The sequence below is a fragment of the Fringilla coelebs genome (assembly GCF_963513975.1).
Source record: "Fringilla coelebs genome assembly, chromosome: 2".
Classification (NCBI taxonomy): Eukaryota; Metazoa; Chordata; class Aves; order Passeriformes; family Fringillidae; genus Fringilla; species Fringilla coelebs.
The window spans coordinates 33,754,597-33,774,215 of NC_140029.1; the positions used below are offsets into that span (position 1 = coordinate 33,754,597).

The window sequence follows — 19,619 nt, forward strand, 5'->3', positions numbered from 1 at the left end:
TATGTAAGTTAAGCAGCTCCCTGAATCAGATAAAAATTCAGACTTTTCCAGTTGAATCCATAATTGAAATGTGAGTTCTTGACCTGACATTTTTATCAGCTAGAAATTCTAGTTAATTACATGGTCACAGGCAGACTATTCCTCTCCTCTGCTCCCAGTTATGAAACTTCACTAGCAAGAACAGGCCATGGCATTAGACCACCTGCAGACTTCCTATGTCGAGGAATCACAGGATGGTTGAGGTTTTTTAAGGAACCCCTGGAGTTCATCTGGTTCAATTCCCCTGTTTGAACAACCCCTGCTCCACCTGCAGTAGGTTGCACAGAACCACATCCACATGGCTTTTGAATATGGAGGGAGGTGCCACAACTTCTCTGGAAAATTTGAACAATGCTTGGACTTAGTAAAAAAGGTTTCCTGATGTTCAAACAAAACCTTGTGTGTTCCAGTTTGTGCCCATTACCTCTGGGCCTGGCACAGGGCACCACTGGAAATAGCCCGGCTCTATCCTCTTTCTATTCTCTTTTGTACAGAGGATTCCCTGGAACTTCTTGAGGATGCACATGTTCAGACACACAATACATAATTTGCCTTAAATAACAAATTTAAAGAGTTGTCTGTGTGACAGAAATTACAAGACAATTTAAGTCAAATGCCTTTGTCCAATCAAATGGGAAAGGGTACCCATAAATACACCTCGATTTTCCCAGCAGGTATCTGTTTCTGCACAATGTGAACATCCTCTCAGTTAGAAATAACCTTTTGGAAGAGATACATCCCAATTCTCCCATGTCCTTCACAAGCACTTCAAATGAAAATGCTTTATTCCCAGCAAGAGGTGCTGCCTGCTGTGAGCAGGTAGCATTTCAAGATGTCACCCAGCCCAGAGACAGCACACTTTCTGTAAAGGCTGAAGGACACATGATGGCATGCTGCAACATCAATCAGTAGGCCTTCCCTTTAGGATGCATGGATGTGGATCACAAAAACAGAAGGTAGCAGAGTCGATTGCTTATGAGTTAAAATTAAGACTTTTTGCATTGCCCAGAATTTTTGCTTTTACCTGAAAACATCATCATGTGCTGAAAGCTCCAGCTGATCTTATGCCTTCTGCCCAAATTCAACAAGAAGGAGAGAGGGTAGATATGTGCAGCTCTGCCCAAAAAGATTGCAACCTGTTTGCAGCTGAGGGTTAAGGATTTGTTTTTCTTGAGGTGTGCGGTTTTTGCTACCTGGCTTTAACATGAAGTTTTGTTTTAGTGAGAGATTTACATCATGATATCAAGTGTTCTTCCTATAGCTGTGTATCTAAAGCAGTCTTTCCCCAATTTTATGCAACTTGCATTCAGAAGTGATTGCACAAAATGCACATTTTTACTAATAAAACTAAGTTTTTAGATGAGCAGTGAAATTATACCTAGTATTAAAATGACCAATTGTACAAATGAAGGCTTTAATTTGAAAATTCACACTTAAAGCAATTATCACCAGCACCACTCAGTTTTGAGTTTTGGAAGAACAGAAATGCAGCCCTGTATACAGAGGGGAAACCAATTTAAGACCAGCAAGTGGTCACGCCTCCTACAGAAGGAAAATATCCTAATGGCTAGCAAACACCAATGCAGAGTTACTAAGAATATAAATCCAAAAGCCATTTGTCAGCACTAGAATGAAGCTGTAAAAGAATAATCAAAGAGCATTGCAGAAATTCATGACAGTAGGTGGTAAGCATCCCCACTGTGGTGCAAAACATCCAGCGAAGAAGCAGAAAGCTGAAAACACTCTCAACTGTATAAGGAGTACTTTAGGAAAAACTGGAGTGGTGGGCTGAAATCCTATAAAATGCCAACACGGGCAGAAGCCAAACAAACACTGATAATTTGCTGCTGGAATGGGAACATTAGAAGAATAATACATCTCCCATGGAAAAGAAATAAAGAGAGTATAAGAGCTCTAGACACCACTGGATTATTGCCAAACTAAAGTAAAGCAATACTGTCAGCAGGGTATATATCTAGAAAAATCAGATTTTGATGATTACTTTGTACAATAACCCTCATGTAACTATTCCAAGCAATTTTTATTCCGGTCCTTTTGAGAACTGCAGGAATCAGACATCAGAACCCATCAAGACTAATGTATGTAGGAATAATAGGTAAGATTTTGCCAAGGATGCTGAGGCTCTAGCTCTGTGTTTACAGTCCAGCATTTTGCTTTCAACAATTGGTGATGTCTCTACATTTCTCCTTTGCACGTTGTTAACTCAGTGGGGACCACAGGTGTTGAGTGAAACACGGGTGCTAGTACTGGATGCCCTCCTCACAAAGGTAGAAAAGCACTCAAGAGCTAACAGAGGTTAAGTGCAGTAGTAGAAAAAGATGTGGAAAATGCATTAAAAGGCAAGTAGGTCGAGAAACAACTACTGAAAACAAACCCAGGGCAGACAGCACAACTTGAGAGCAGATGGAAGGCCTCAGTAAGCATGAAAAATTGCATTGTTTAGTATGCCAGGTGCAACTATTCTGTTCATATCTTTATCCAATATCTGCAGGGCTCTGGAGCATTTCTTAGATCAGTGGAAAGTGGACGTGAGGTGACACAGGAGAAAATTTATTACTGTTCCAGAAAAAAGTAAACAGCCTAAGGAAAGTAAAAACAGATGTGGTAAATCCTGAGAAGTAGTACGGAAAACAGTAGAAAGAAGAGAGAATAAGTACATCTCATACACAGCCTCACATATGTCCTTTTACAGGGTTTTACCTCCATTGCCAACAGCCCTACTCCTACAGCAGGCAGAGGGAAATGAAGACTGGTTCCCATTTCTTCATGCACACTTATAATTCTGCTGAATTTTCAAGCAGCCAGGAATATAGTGAGGAGAGAGTTACATGATCCATTTCAACAGGGGCAGGATGCAGAGCTTACATGAGTGTGACTACTACAAAGTGTTCAGTTCTGGGGAGTTTGAGAGCCAGGCACCAAGTCAGCCAGAGACAATGGCAGAACCTTTAATGGTGTACCCTTCATGTAATGGTCTGCACCCCAGTTCAGTTCCTCTCTCTCCCATCACCTGACCTCTGGGGAATTGCTCAAAGATGATCTATTCACCCACATTCCTTTTTATGTATTTGAAGTTTGTCCCTTGCCTTCTCAAGGGGCCACTGGGAGTGGAGAGAAAAACTAATCCTTTTCTAGGTCCCCAAAGTTAAAATACAAGAATAACACAAGCAGTGTTGGCTGTCAATAGCCAAAGCACGTAGTAAAGCATATTCATTTCTTTATCTAGTGAAATTATGTGGCTTGTAACAGTTGGGTACAGAGTCAACAACTATGTGGCACAGAGGCTTAGGGCTTTGATGTAAGGTGTAACCAAAGATTTTTCTCCAAATTATTGTGCCTGCAAGACATTAGGAAAACTTAGGCCAGCCACCATTCTCTGTTTGATAAAGCCAACAGACATCACAAGTTTTTGGGCACATAAGAAAATAGAGAAACCTCACACCATGTGAAAAAGGATACAAAAGCTCCAATAATGAAAACTGGGCTGAATACGTGCTTCTGGAAAGTAAACAGTGCCAAGCCCATATAAGAAAATATGAAGTTCTCAGCCAGGAAGTGCAACACTTCAAAGAGCTAGAGAGAAAACCATCACATGTTAAAAGCCAAGTAAAAAAAATGCTGTAAAAACAAAAGTACATGGGCTACTACAGCAATGCACTGTAAGAAAGGTAAAAGACATGCTTGCCTGCTTAGTGCGACTTCTTGATTCAACTGACAAGTTATTGTATGTATAATGTGCCTGGGTAATTCCACAGAAGAGGACAGCCACCACACCTGTGAACAGAACCACATGTGAAAATCAGCCTGTTTACTGCCAGCTCACCACACTGTCCCTTCACCAGCTCCATTTAATTTATAGACAATCCTTAACCTTGAGATTTTATGACTCTTCCATTCAAGTGAGTGAGATACCAGGTTAGGGAGATGGTGTCTGAACCAAACCATTGCCTTTGCTACACAGTGAGCTGCAGCTTCAACATGGAACAGAAGGCAAAAAAACACAACAACCCATCTTTAAGCACAATTATATTTCTCATTGAAAAGCTTTAGTGAAAAAGTGGGAAAATAGCTGCTGAGATGGACTTCTGTGCTTAAATCCAAGCGACTCACCAGTAAATCCACATGCTTCTGCAAGCAAGAAAGTGCTCCAGGACATCAAGAAGAAGAGAGCCGTTTCCAGCAGGGGGAAGCAGTGCAACTTGGTAAACTTTGTCACGTTAAGTCACTTGTTAAGGGATCAAAAGGAAATCTTTGGCTTCTCTGCTCCCAGTACTTCTGAAAAATACTTTTATGTTTCAGAAGCCCATGCTTGCTGGAAAACAAAACACTTTTGATGCTGAAAAAATGCAAATTCCAACACATCAAGGAAAAGTTCAGATTCAACTTGTCAACAATCAGTTTTGGTTATTTTTGGTGTATATCAATAGCATAAAGTGTGGCTCCACCTCTTAGAAGTAATATTATCTTATTCTATGATTCCCTTTGAAGTGCTAGCAAGGAAGGGATATATACCTGCTGCTCCTTTTAGACTGTGTGTGCCTTGGCTTTTTAGGGGATTGGTGGGGGAATGATGTTTTGTTTCCCCTGCCAACCTCAATTATGAGTCCCACTCCCACCTTCAAATAAAGCATAAAATGAATTCAAAAGCATTTAATTTATAGAGCTGTTCTTGACTACAGCAACCCTAAGATCAACAAGAATTTTTCTTCTCAGATTTGTTAATAAGTCTTTTCCTGCAAGCATGGTTACTTCAGTATTTTTAAGGCAAAAAAATTGCTGCCTACAAATGTATTTCCTCTCCTTGTGCTGATGTGTTTTAGAGAAAAAGCCAACTCAGAGCAGCTCAGTCTTTCAAAGGAAAGAAAAAACAAGTTCATCTTGCAGAGGAGAGCAAAACCTGAGGAACATCAAAGCACACACTGAATTAACAATTCATACAGCTACTGAAGAAGTGGAACAGACTTTAGTGGTGTTAAATTTAGCTCTTCACACACTACAAAAAAAAGTTGTTCACATATTTATAGAATCCTTTCGGTGTTGGTTTTATTTCCTGAACACTACTCTGGCAGCAGGTACACGCTGAACAGCACACACACTGTATCTGAGGTGCAAACAGCTATGCACAGTTCATATGAAGGCAACCAGTGCCATCCCTCCACTCACATCACTTCTTGCTGACATTCTCTGCTGACTTGGACTAGGACAAACAGATACTCCAGACACACCTTCAGCCATGACCTAACTTGGTCAGAAGGTTACTCTCAAAACAGAGCCCAGAGCATTATTTAAAAAAAAAATCATCTCCATGTTGGCATTGCACCAAATATAAAACACAGCATACTTTTTAAACAGCTGTTAATTCTGCACAGAAACCACATCTAAAACTTCTGAGCTCAGCTGAATTCCTCCCCACCACTTCCCTAAAACAGATCTATTTTCTAAGATCATGCTTCTGAAGCAGCCACATCCACCATAACAAAAATTGGAACCCATTTCCTCACAGGGTACTCAGATAATCCCAGTGCCTGGCTCAAGGGACATTCATGGATGCCTAAGGAAACTGGATAGCCACAGTCACTCCATGGGAGAGGAAGAGGTTGAACCTTGTTCCCCCAAAGTTAGGCAAGAGGCCTTGTCAGAACCAGTTCCTTATTTCCAGTCTTTTCTGGCAGTTTTGTGAACCAAACTGTTTATTCCCCTTGCTGCTATTGTCAGTAACCATAGCAAAATATTTCATTAAATCTGAAATGAAAACCTGTGCTCCTCATTTTGGAGGAAGCTCAAACTGAGAGAAAGGTAAGAAAAGAAAAAAACTTTATTATTTCATATAATTGATCAAATTGAAATGTTAGCTGAAACTAAATTTTTAGTTATTTTTTCTTATTTATTTTCTTTATTTGTTAGACATGGCCTTGTATTTCACAACTTTTCAACCAGTCAGATTCTGCAATTTAGTAAAAATATACAATGTGGTACTATAACTACATCATGTTATTGAGTTAAACTCTCACAGAGATAAAATCTTATCCAAGATGTATGACATCGTATTTCTGGCAGAAAGTTTAAATGCAGGACTCAAAGAATGCTGTGGGGGTCAGAAATAGCTGAGAGATTTTGCTGAAGACAGAATCAAATACCAATTATCATAGGAGATGTCTTTCAAGACTAATAAAAAAACCTAAGTTTTATAACTCCATAAAAAGAAATTAGACATTATTAGGACATGCCTTGGTTTGCTGCAGCAGCATCCCTAAAACTTCTAGTATGGCCTCAGTTTTATTGGAAACAGTTGATTTCTGTGGGTATCTATAACGTCTTTCTATAGAAAAGAAGTCAAATGAATACTGATCACATCTTCACACTCAGAATTAAACAAGCTAGAGTCAATTCTGCTATAATGGGAAATGGGAAAGCCCTGATAATATCCCCATGTGCCATCTCAGCTGGAATACCAAATATGAAAAAGGATATCAGAGCTGTCACAACCCCTGTCACTGCTCCCATCATGAAAGAACCACTGAATATTCCCAGGAAAACACCAACAGACTTGAAAAACGCTGCAGCATCAAAAGCATGGGTATTTTCACCTGTTGGCTGGTAGGCAACTATAGATCTAGAAAGAGAGAACACAATGACAAGTTAGACGTGGCGTCAGGAAAGATTTTTTCTGTAGCAACACTACCTGAGCTACAGGGAGACAATCCCGTGCTGAAGGCATGTGTGTCATTCTGGCCTGTGCATGCATTAGGGCCTTGGAAAATGTTTGCAATGGTTATCAATCCAGTTAAAGGCAATCAATTTAAATTTAAAATAATGTTTCTCAGAAAAAGCATTTATTTTAGACAAATGCCAAAAGCAATTTAGTAATTTCAGAGTAGAAATCCCCATAGTTACTTACGAGGATAATACAATGGCAACGGCATCATTCAACACGCTCTCTCCAAAGAGAAGGGCATAGAGATCGACATCAGCATGCAGCTCATTAAATATTGCTAGCACGGTAACTACAGAAAGAAAAGAGGAAAACAACACTGCAATGACTGCATGAGCTGTGGAACAGACTTTCCAGTTTGGCTAAAGCAAGAAAACACAGGAACTGAAGTAACAACATCAAAACTAAAATGGGAAACCATAGTCATGTTTACCTAGAAGTAAGCAATTCCTCCACCAGTTTTAGGGCAGCTCCATTAAGAGGTGGCTCTTTTGTCCTCCCATCTGCACAGTGTTCATAGCAAGGCCCCATGAGCAAGGGGCATGGGGCAGACAAAGCCCTTCTGCAAAAGCCCTGATATTATTTTAGAATATATTGCATATAAAACAGTAAACAAAATGTTGCACAGCTCTTCCTGCTGTTAAAAGCTGTATGGATTGTTGACACAGGTTTATTATTTCAGCCATTGTAAAATAGTACAAATGATCCTAAGTGTTCCCCTAAGCATCCATTATGCCACAGGTGTGAATTTCCAAATAATTTAAAAAGGACAGGAGTGCTAAATATTTATAATCATTCTTTCAAGAAAATTCTGAGATGATAGATCATGATCTTGAAGATGTTCCCATGTACGCACTTCAAAAATCACATGGTGATTTTTTTGCATAAATTGTATGCAACCACCAGCTGTTCAGAGCTCAGCTCAATCACAGGAGCTACTTCCCATTTTCACACTAATCACCACTAAGCACCTCAAATAAACTGCTTTAAATGTCAAGCTGCATACTTCAGCACTCCCCACCCTGGCCCCTGACCTTTGCCAGCCCTCCAAACTGATCTGTCAAGTGGAGGCTTCAATGTGAGCCTGCTTGGCTCTGAAGGATGTCTACATTATTTGGGCAAAAGCTGAAATTACTTGGCCAGAAAAGCATTCTTCTGCCTCGACTTATAAAACATGAAGTTTATTTGAAAAAGGAACAGAAAATCTCTCACCTTAAAAAGCTAAAAGTCTCAAATACTGCCCTTAAACTACCCAGCCCCAAGCAATGCAGCTGAAGAAGGAAGTCCTGCTATCCAGAAAAAGCAATTTCATCTATTTGCCATACTAAACTTGATACACACTTAACAAGAAGCCACTTAACAAAAAACATTTAAGTATTTGAACAGGAGAGTTAGACTTTTCTCCAAATATACCATGGTGTCATGCCAGTTCAGTCATAAATCAGCAGAGAGCAGCTTTCAAAATACTCAGAATTTGCATGTGTTTCAGAGAAGAGGTTCAGAGATACTAATATGACATAACTGAAAATAGAGTCCTGTTAATATGCAGCTGAAATCCTAACAATAAGGTCATTTTGGAAGGTTATTAAAAATGTTCATCAAGGTACCTGGATCAGTGGCAGATATTATCGCTCCAAAGAGGAGGCAGTCTGTATAATAGAATTTATCAGACAGCTGACCCACCAGCTTCATTAGCTTCACAACCCCATACATGAGATTCCTGAAGAGAAAGAAGAAGGAACATCCCAAGTCAAACAACGCAGTGCATTTCAGACCAAGGGAAAGCACAAGCAGCAGTATTTCAGACAGGCCTGTTTATGCTACAGCTCAGTGGGACACTGAACAGCGTAGCACAAAGCTCTCAAAGTGAACTCTACTCTTTTCCCTATGAAGTGAATCATGCAATATATAATCCAGGAGACATCATATAAAACCACTAAGTCTAAAATCTTCACACAATTAGCACAGAGTCTACATGTTTCTTCCATTTCCCACCAAGTTTTCTCTGCTCAACATTCCCCTCAGTATTATTTCTCCCAACACAATACATATGCCAAAAGCTCTGAGGTAAGAACAATCTATAATAATAGATCACTTCTCTAGTGAAATTCTTTGAGACACAAGCCAAGGTCACCAATACAATTCAGGATTTCTGAATATCCTTAGACAAGACACAGTGATATGAGCAGGATAAGAGATTGTAGGCAAGCAAACCAACGTGACCAGCTCTCTTAAATTAAATGTGTGTGTATATACATACATAAAATAAGATATGCAGGCAAAGACAGAGTGTACTTCATCAGCTTAAGCTTTAGTGTAGAGAGGAACTGATATCAGAGTTCACTTACCCAATAATAAAACAAGACACTGCTGTTCCTAAAAAGGCATAAGCCAAAATGGACCCCAAATTCCTGAAAAAGTGTCTCTGCACAAGAAAAAGAGGTTTATATGCTTACTTCAGAAAAGTTAAATTGCCCATTCAGAACCATGTAGCGCCCTACTTCACTTGTATCAATACACAGAAACACATCTCTGTTTCAGAGAAACATTTCAATTACTGCTTCGTAAATTCAATCTAACTTCAATAAATTGAATAAACCAGATCTGTGCCGTGCACTAGACCTTACATGTAGCTTACTGACAGAAGGCTTATTGACAGAAACCAGCACCAATTCATGGTGTCTTCAAGCAAGATCAGAATCTGGGCCCTTCTGCCATTAAGGGTCTGGCACATCTCCACTGGGATTCAGGGTTAGGGCTGCCTCTCAGCATAATTTACTGCATTTTAGACATTTGAGAGGGACCAAGCCAATTCATAACAGAACATCATTTACTTTAAATGAAACTGACATCAATGTCTGGCTAAGTTCAAAGGAAAACAAATCAGCAAAATTAAGTAAGGTTTAATACATTTATACTCAAAAATATATGTATTTTCTCTTAAAACAATATGACCTAATCATCTCTGAAGGAAATGAGATTTTCCTTACTGTAAGTAAATGCCTGAAAGGAGACTACAATCCTGAACAAATCAGCAATCTGTCATTAAAAAAAAAGGATCTATTCTCCTCAGAAGTTATTACACTTACTTTCTTCAGGCTATAACCAGCATGAAAAATAATAGGAGGCAATAGAATGTTGAAGAAAACTTCTGGGTCAAATGTTACCTAAAAAATAAAATATGAAATTTCAATTAGAAACAGACATATACAAATTGTTAGGGCTTTTTCCTCATTCATCTTCTGACAACCACTATTTTTGGTTGATGAAACAGATAAGCTGAGCCTCTAAAACATTGGCCAGCTCTATTTGTACATGGCAGCAAAAAGCTGCAGCTCCTGTTGGTAAATAGCATCTAGAAAGAACAGGCATTACATTGGTTACTCGTGATCTGGCAGCAGTCCCAAACACAGTCCCCTATTTTAAATTAAAAATTTCTAGCAGAAACAATGCTGGAGAAGATCTCTCCTATTATTGTGATACCTGATATTGGTATAGCTGCAGATGAAATGCTATTTTAGCTTACTTTTTTGGGCAAATTTAGCCAATGAACAGTTATTGTAAGCCAGAAATTTGGATCATACCCTTCTTCCATGTATTTCAGTAGGATTTCCAGATATGCATGAAGGACTACACTACACTAAAGAACAAAAACCAACAGTTAAAATGCAATCAGAAGACCTTCACACATATGGGACTAACTAGGTTCCCTTCACCTGTGCCTGGGCACAGGTTAGAAGACAAACACAACAACTGTGCCCTCCCAGAGTAGGGCTCATTTCAGCTAACTTGAGATACCTACAGCAGACAGACACACATAGACAACTGAACTCTCTTCATAATCTGCAGAAAAAAAATACTTTTAGATCACAACTCTATGCTTCAAAGTCTAGCTTTGATACACACAAAAGGTGATTAATTCCTGACACTCAATAAAAAGGCAAGTAACACATCCGAATAACTGCAGATAGGTGAATTTTACTTCCAACACCAGGCTGCCTCATTTGGCGTTTTATAGGGTGGAAGCAGTAACTATTTCCTGACAATAAACAGATTTTAAAACCCTAGGGGAAAAAAAAGACCAAAACAACAAGGAACAATCACTTTTCACTAAGAAATTATAATTTTCCTTACTTTGAATTTATACAAGGCAGAACAAGGCGCTTTTTTTTTTTCAGTTCAGCTGGTCTCTGTAAATTCTACAGATGTTAGAAACATACATTAAGTCTTCAAACCAAGGCCTTTAGGAAAGCACCACATACATGTAACAGAGCACAGTTTTCTCCAGCAGGGATATAATACAGAAGTGCTTTTGAATTAAGCGTTAAAGCGCTGTTACTATCAGGAATACTGACGCTTGACACTGCCTGAGGTTCAAACAGGATGGAGGCAAGCACAGATGAAGGAAGAACACTTAGCCAAATATGTGAAATGGTACAGCCTCACCTTTCTCAACATGTCATTTTGCTCCACGTTGTGTATCTTGCCAGGGCTGATTTCCCCTTTGAGCGTGTACTCGAAGAACTTGCCGCTGACATTGACCAGCAGGGTGGTGAAGGGCCTGTCCTCCTGTGAGCAGCTGAATGGTTTGTCATGGCCACTCGTGGAGGGAGTCCCGTACCTCAGGATCACCCCAACTATGAGTCCTGGAAGAGAGGTGAAAATCCATGAGGCTGATCTGCTACTCCTGCCCTTAACGTTTCAAACATCATCCAAGGGATCATGCGTGAACTTTACAAGCATATGGGCATCATAAACACGTTGAAGTGAATTGGTACTGTGGGTTTTCTGCAGGGGAAGAGAGGCCCTGAGCACATCAAAACTACCAGTGAATCTGAAATATCTGGTACCTGACTGAAATGACAAACAGAAGGTTCCTTTTCAGTTTTTGTCTTCCTCACCCTCATTCACACCTCGAAAGTGCAAACCCCCAGAGAGGTCACATGAGAGGACACATTAGGACACATCAAACACATTTCACCTGCCTTAGGACCCAGCCGAGCAAACACACTATTGCCAGAAAACAACGACTGCTGGAAACACGTGACCATAACTGGTCTGGAACGGTGATGTTTGCCACATTATTTGATGGCTGCAGCAAGAACACAGTTTTTAGTCTTACAATTCCAGGGAAGTAAACAATGCCTGCTGCACAATCTTCTGTGTACTCCACAGACTTTAAAACTAAGACGGATGACATGCACAAAGAAGTCGCTATATGTCATTTGCAAGCATTTTCCACATTTCATACAAACAAAAATAAAATAAGGTGTAAATGGGCAATCATAAGAGATCCAGGATTCAGGAATATAGGACAAATCACTTCGGCAGCGGAGAAAATCCAACCAGAAAATACTATCAATAACAAAAGCGCCAGACTCATTCTTAACTTAATGCCGGGGGGCTGGAGAAGAACAAAGTACTGAGTACCATTCCTGTTAGAATGTACTAAGAAAAGAACATCTGCAGAGAGAACATATAAGAACAGTCAAAGTGGTTTTGGTCTGGTAAGTAAACAAATTGATACCCACTTACTAAAGGCTCCCTGCTGCCCTAGGATGATCTGCAACTTCATCTTTGCTCCAGACAACTGCAAGATGAAGATGGATGTTTGGTGCTTTTGATGATGAGTCAGTAGTCAGTGTTGGGTTTGCTCCCTGTGACCCTCCCTCTGCATCCATAGCTACCCCAGAGAGTAAATGAAGCTGACAGGTAGTAACCAAAAAATAAATGAGGTGAAACAAACAAAAAAAAATCTACCACACATAACAAAAACCCCAAACAGACTTATTGTCATGACACAGTGCAAAGAGTAACCAAGCTGCGCCCCTAAAAATCCAGCCAAAGGAGCACACCTCATTCTCCTGAAGTCTGTAGTAACAAAACTGTTTTAATGCAAGATACAGCAGGTAGCAGCTGTGACACTAGTGGGAGGCTTATCTCCAGCCTCCTTTCTCTAAGAGCAGAGCAGCAACATGATCATTCCAAAGTAACTGGAATATTAAGATATATTTTATTTAGAAAAGGGAAGTCCATACTCAGAGAGATCACGGGAAGAAATCTCCTAAACAAGATAAATCTACTTACTGAAATTTCAATGCTAACAATTTAAATACACAGATTTATAGGAGCATCTCCTAACACCACCAGAGCATTTTGCAGCTATGTATGATGGATGAGGCAGAAACACAGCTCTGCACAAAGCGACAGTCTACAGCCAGTCACCTCTAAGCCACTTGCACTACCAGTTATGGCTACAGACCTCTTCACCAACCCAGCCAGCCAAGCAGCCTAAGCTTTCTGCTGCTCTCACCCTACTCACTGCTACACCCTACTTCCCAGCTACTCTTCTGTGAGTGTAGCTAGGAAGAGCTACACACACAAAAGACATCAGGAAAACTGACTGTGATAAAAATTGATCTAACCAGCATCAGCCAGAAATCCTGTAGTAAATCAGAATGCACAAAGAAAACTGTACAGATGAGCTTATACATAGTTGTGGCATAAAGCCAATTCAATATTGCTACTCAGCTGAGAATAGAGAGGGGGACACTTCTTAGAGTAGCTTTTTAGGGTCAGAGACTGTCCTTACTGAATGCATTGCAAAAGCAGATGGGAAACCCCATTACTATTGCATTAGGAAGTGAAACCTGAGAGCAGGAGGTGATTGCACCTCCTATAACTGGCTACAACCCACTTGTACATCCTCCTCCATAATAAGGTATACCAGTTATATGACAATTATATTCATAACTGGTACTTTTCGTTTGAAGTGAAACATTCTATCCCATATCCTCACTCTCCCATGGTCCAGTAGGGCAGCTACAGGGAATTTTCACTCACTTCCTATTGATAAAACAGCAAAATGGATGAGGTTTTTATACTGAGCACCATGCAGTTTAGGAAGATGGGGTCTCTGCTGTCAGGGTGCTGCCTTGCAGCAGGATGCACCTGGACCTTTGTTGAGGCAAAAGGCTGCCAGAACCAGTCAAGTGGGTAAAGCCACCCACAGCTCAGTCATTAAAGGAAATATGTATGAAAACAAAAGGGGCCCAAGGAAGACACAAATTCCACAGCCAGTTTCATTAGCAAAATACTAGACATTTGTTAGATCAAAAGATGAATTAGAAGAATGGAAAGCTCCCTGACTTTACAAAGGTACAGGCATACTGGTATATACATCATATAGTCCCAAACCAAAAGGTTTTGGATATTGAAGTGAAACATTAAAGCACACATTTAACAGAAGTCGTTAGTGCTTTTCCTAAAAATATTTGAAGTCTTCACAGAAAACTATTTGGAAGAATTTTCTGTTTTCTAATGAACATTGCATCTTTTACACACTAAAAAGTTACTGGACTTGTTATGTGATTTCTGCATCGCATCTCACTTGATAATGTGACATTAACAAAGCTCAGACAGCTCAGTCAGCTCCCCAAAATCACAAAAAACTAAAACCTCAAATGCTTTTCAGGCAGAAGAAACTGCTTGATTTATAGCCTCAGGAAGGATGTCCTCCTAAGCTGTCTGCCATTAGGTGTTATACAGAAGACCAGGGCATCCTCCATAATTCTCCCTGGATATTTGATTTCAACCATTCCTGAAACATCAGAGTTGCAGCTGAAGCACAACAGTAGAATAGAAAGAGAGACCCCTGGAATTTTTCGATGGACAAGCCTAGACTAAGTCTTACTTATAGGCTGTTAACATAACCTAAAATTCAGTATAGCTCCATTGTTTATTTGGAAGCAAGGAATGGCTGCTGGAACCTAGGAACAGATACAGAAGAATCAGAACATAAACTCTATGTTACTCCTACCCAAGGGGTTACTGCTGAAGAGCTTATGGAGAGCCTGGAACAAAAGCAAATATTTTTCTGACTGCTTAAGAACACTCTACCTCTTCTAGAAAAGAACCCCTAGGCCAAATAAATCCAGCACTGCCTTTTATTGCAAGACTGCAACAAGACAGAAAAAGCTATAAATGGGTACAAATACTTCAAAATTTGAGAAGGGCCTTACTTTCAAAGTTTTGAGTTGTGGTAGCTATTGCAAGGGCAAGTTTACATCACTGCTCAAAGACTCTTATGAAGGATTACCTCAAGAACTAATACCTAATTACCTGTATGCATGACTTACATTCTTACTTTTAATGGAGAGCATTTATGCCAGCAGCTTGCCTATACAATGCTGATCATGCAGGTTGTACAAATACAAAGAACATCTTACTAAGAGTGAAGTGTTAAATCCTGGGAATATTTTGTCCCTTCTGAAACAAATCACTATTGATAATGAAAAATATTAGCTTTCAGACATAGTCATAGAATCATTTAGGTTGGAAAACACCTAAGATCACGGAGTCCAACTGTTAACCCGGCACTGCCAAGTCCACCACTAAACCATGTTCCTAAGTGCCACCTACACATCTTTTAAACACCTCCAGGGATGGTTACTCATCCACCTTCCTGGGTAATTCCAATCCTTGACTGCCCTTTCAGTGAAAAAAATAATCCTAATATCCAATCTAAGCCTTCTTTGATGCAAATGGATTGGCCAACACCAATCTGACAATACACCATTTAAAATGTCATAGTTACTTTTGGTTTTGTTTGAGTACAGAAGTCACTGAAGCGAGAACATGAATGCAGAAAGACACACACAGCCACGAGTGCCTTTATCTGGTCAGAGCTGTGGCCTGTGTGATTTCCAGCCCAGTTCTCTGCTGAAGCAGCCCCGAGGTCTCAGGGAGCGCCAGCTGGCAGCGGACTGCAGGAACCAGCGGCATTCACACTTCACATCACACCGTTTGATCAGGGAATTCAACCTGATCTGTGAACCAGCAGAGTGGATCAATCCCTGAGCTCAAACCTGTTTAGATACAGTTTCTTTCACACACTTCTGGTGAAGAGCCAGCTGCTGAAAGCCGAGGGTCCTTCCCTTCCAACCCTCAAACTGGGGAAGACTTGTAGAGATTTTACTGCTGTTTGCAGCTACTCTCTGGGCAGACAGAGAAGAGAGGGACAGAACCTTCTGGAAAGCACACAGTGATTAGGACTAAAGGCAACAAACTTGTTGCAATGTAGGTGAAAAAAATTAGGCAAGGCTTGTTTTTCAAAACAATGACGTGGCTAAGCACCAGAACAGGCAGTCACAAAGGCTGCATCTCTCCTTCCTTGCATATAGCCAAAACTCACCTGAGCATGGCCATGAGCAACCCAGGCTGTGGGGGCCTGCTGTGAGCAAAGGGCTGGACAAGACTCCCTCCTAAGGTCTTTCCCATGAACATTTGGACTCCTCAGACAGACACCTCACACTGCAAAAATGTCTTTTAAATCACCTTAATTGCTTTCTGGATCAGGTCTTGGGGCTATCTGTTGCTTTAGAGCTGGGTTTTTGTTTTGCTTAAATGACAGGCTGCTCTCCTAACTCAGTAAGTCAGAGCAAAAGAAATAGCAATGAGTCTCATCATAAAAGCCAGAGAGATCCAGCAGGCTAGGAGGGGGCTGGTTTTACTGCCTCAGTCCACCCTCACCTGCCACCTGCCTTGGGCCTCCCCTGACCCTATCAAAAGCAGGCAGAAGGGGTAACCAGGAGATATTCAGCTAATCCCACAGGAGAGCAAGTACTGTGATACATCACGTAAAACACTTGTTACTAGTACTTCTCTTGGATTTTTAAATAATTTTCAATGCAATAGTAGTATCTTTTGGAAGTGACACTACAGCAAACCACTGACAGGTGTGTGAAGCTGGACAGCTGTCAGTGGTGTCAGTCTTGGCTTGGCAGAGTTTGTCATCCCTTAGTGCAGCACAGAGGCAGAATAGCCCATTTTATGTACCTGGACACCAGTTTCTTTGGTGATGGAGAGTAAAATACTGCTTGCTTTTGAAATAACACACAAAGAATGTGAGAGGGGAAAAAAAGGATTTCTTATGTTTGGAAGCCTAGATTTTTCTTCCCTACTTCCAAACTGAACTTTCTACCAGCTTGAGGGCAAAGAAACAAAGCTGAAAAAACTTGGCAAGAAGGATGAAAGAAAGTCCTGTATGTATTTTCAAGGTGAAAGACTAATAATAATACTCAGTGTTTATCACATAGATCATTTTTCTTCTGGATGTTTACGTGCATCAAGATATCACACTTGGAAAGTTTTACTTTAAATAGCCTAAACACCAACAAGTGAGGTATTTTTCCTATTACAGTGTCATCCTTTGAACATCACAGTCCACACCTTCAAATTTCACAGTGATTTTTGACGAAGTTTCAACACTTGTACAAAATAATTCAAGCTTTTTTTTTTGATCCAGAACTGAGTAACACTGTATATTAAAAAAAAAAAAAAAATCACATGTTACATACCATCTCCAGAAGCACTAGCAGCTCACTCTCTGTACCCATATTTGCTTGCCACTGACTGTACCACCCAGCACAGGCAGGCAGAGGAGCACCACTATACAACCCCTCGAAGAAGGGTTAAACCAGTGTCTGCAGAACCCCAGGCCCCTGACAGCATCTGCATTTCCATGTACTCAGCACTGGTGAGGCCACACTTGGAGTCCTGTGCCAAGTTCTGGGCACCTCATTTCAAGAGAGCACTGAGGGGCTGGAGCAAGTCCAGAGAAGGGCAATGGAGCTGGTGAAGGGTCTGGAGCACAAGTCCTGTAAGGAGCAGCTGAGGAGCTGGGGTTGTTAAGCATGGAAAAAAGGAGGCTCAGGGGGGACTTTATCACTCCCTGGAACCACCTGAAAGGAGGCTGTAGCCAGGTGGGATCAGCCTCTTCTCCCAGGTAACCACTGACAGGACAAGAGGAAATGGGCTAAAGCTGTGCCAGGAAAGGTTTAGGTTGGATATTAGGAGGAATTTCTTCACAGAAGGGCTGATCAGACATTGAAACAGACTGGCCAGGGAGGTGATGGAGTCACCATCCCTGGAGGTGTTTAAGGAACAGCTGCATGTGCCACCCAGTGCCATGGTCCATTGACATGGTGGCGTTAGGTCCCGAATTGGATCTCAGAGGGTTTTTCCAACCTGATTCTGTGATTCTGTCTTGCACTGAGCACAGCTAATCATCAACTACTTTCTCAGTGGTGCAGTGTTGCCTGTGTGGCATTCACCAGCTTGTCACATTGCTGCAGAAGATGCAAACTTTGAAAAATGGGAAGCAGTTTACGTTCAGCAGTGTGAGCACATAATAAATCCTCACAACATTTCAGTTTTACAAAATTTGAAACCAGCCTTTTTCAACAGGAAAGGAAGGCAGAGGATGCAAATTCTTGAAGTCTGGAAGAAATTTTGAGGATATCCAAACTCTAAAATTCTGAATAACAAGTTCAAGGTCATGCTTTGTCATTGCCTTAGGGCTATTTTAGATAAGGAAGTTAAAAGACAATAAACAAGCTGGTAGTTCTTCCTCCTTGTAGGCAGACATAGCACTATCCTATCAAGGGCATCTTTGTAATAAGCATTTTTTTCACTTTTAAAATAAGCCAAACTAAGCATAGTTTTGAATTTAAATAAACAGATTACACAAAAAAGTTATTGGCACGCTGTGCAGAACCAAATATCAAATTAACTTGCTGGCTTTGTGCTGCCAGACACCTGTGCACCGTGCACATGTGCCTTCTCACAAGCCTTTTGTTTCAAAAAGCTCATAGGAGTGTAGGGATCTAGTTCTTTTTCATTTTGTGTCATGTTGTGTGATTTACATACTTACATGTATAGCAAAATGGTAAAAAAAATATTATGAACTACAGGGGCAGGCAGGTATGCTTTATTCTGTAATGCACATTCTTACTGACAGGAGGGTTAAAGAACAGGTTCAAAGTAGAAGAAGACTGATTTAAAACACATCTATAAAGAGATTTAAACAGAAGATTGCTTTGGAATTTCAAAAGTTAGTTTCTGAAGAACTATCAAGTTTCACATGCAGCCTTACATTTACATAGGAGATCTATAACCCCAGAAAAATTAGTCTGCTCCAAATAATTTGGAGGGATGAGTAGACCGTATTAGCTCAGGACAGTCACGGAAAGATGACAATAAATATGTGGCAATATGATAGCCAGTAAGAAAAATTGCTGATTTTATTCTCCCCTAGAATCTAAAATGCAGAAAAGATTAAAAAAAAGTTTGGAAGCATTAAAAAAAACCCTAAACCCACAAAACACACACACACCCCAACCTGACAGCATCTGTCAAACAGCCTGAACTGACAGGCAGCCCTGGAAGAAGCTGCTGTCCTGTGGTAATCACATGTGGCCTCTGGTCCAAGCATGGGACTATGAGTCAAGGCTCCTGAGCCAACCCCAGCCTTAGTAATGACTCAGTGAAAGACCCTGGACAAGCTACAGAAGACAATATAGAGAGAATCTCAACTTAGAAATAAAATATCACAGCTATAAAAGGCACAGGTATTTGTCAGAGAATACAGTCTGCAACTGATTTCAGCTCAGGCGTTTTCAAGTTTAGTTACTGCATAATCATTGTTTCATGCAACACAGATTAAAGCATTTAAAGCATTTGCGGTTAAATACTTTATAAATAACATCTTAAAAGCTCTTTTATACTTTTCAAAATTTAAGTTTCCCTCCTTATTTATAAAATAATGACAGCCACACACGTACCAATACCACATATGTTCCTGGAGGTGTGAGCAGCAATAGGCCATCACAAAGACACCAACCCCTGCCTGACTGTGGCTCCCTTTCCTTCCTTCACCCAGGAGTGACTCCCTAACAGAGTGCCAACTGCAACGAGTCCCAGTGCCCTGCAGCAGAGCTGAAGGGTTTCTTTCAACACAGACTTCTAAGCCAGATGAGTAAAACCCCAAACACCGAGATTCTTTCCC

General features: G+C 40.5%; 1 protein-coding gene across 2 annotated transcripts in view; it reads right to left on the reverse strand.

Annotated features, from left to right (window-relative positions):
• The window catches only part of SLC9A7 (solute carrier family 9 member A7), a 67,985-nt gene that overhangs the window by 24,215 nt on the left and 24,151 nt on the right, over positions 1–19,619 (reverse strand). For both annotated transcript variants that reach the window (XM_084226221.1, XM_084226220.1), the window contains exons 2-11: positions 11,219–11,418; positions 9,862–9,939; positions 9,121–9,197; positions 8,380–8,492; positions 6,959–7,064; positions 6,532–6,673; positions 4,171–4,276; positions 3,746–3,834; positions 3,520–3,633; positions 1,064–1,175 (exon numbers count right to left, since the gene is read on the reverse strand). In XM_084226221.1, the coding sequence (XP_084082347.1) occupies positions 1,064–1,175; positions 3,520–3,633; positions 3,746–3,834; positions 4,171–4,276; positions 6,532–6,673; positions 6,959–7,064; positions 8,380–8,492; positions 9,121–9,197; positions 9,862–9,939; positions 11,219–11,418 (1,137 nt within the window). The remainder of the gene's footprint in view (positions 1–1,063; positions 1,176–3,519; positions 3,634–3,745; positions 3,835–4,170; positions 4,277–6,531; positions 6,674–6,958; positions 7,065–8,379; positions 8,493–9,120; positions 9,198–9,861; positions 9,940–11,218; positions 11,419–19,619) is intronic.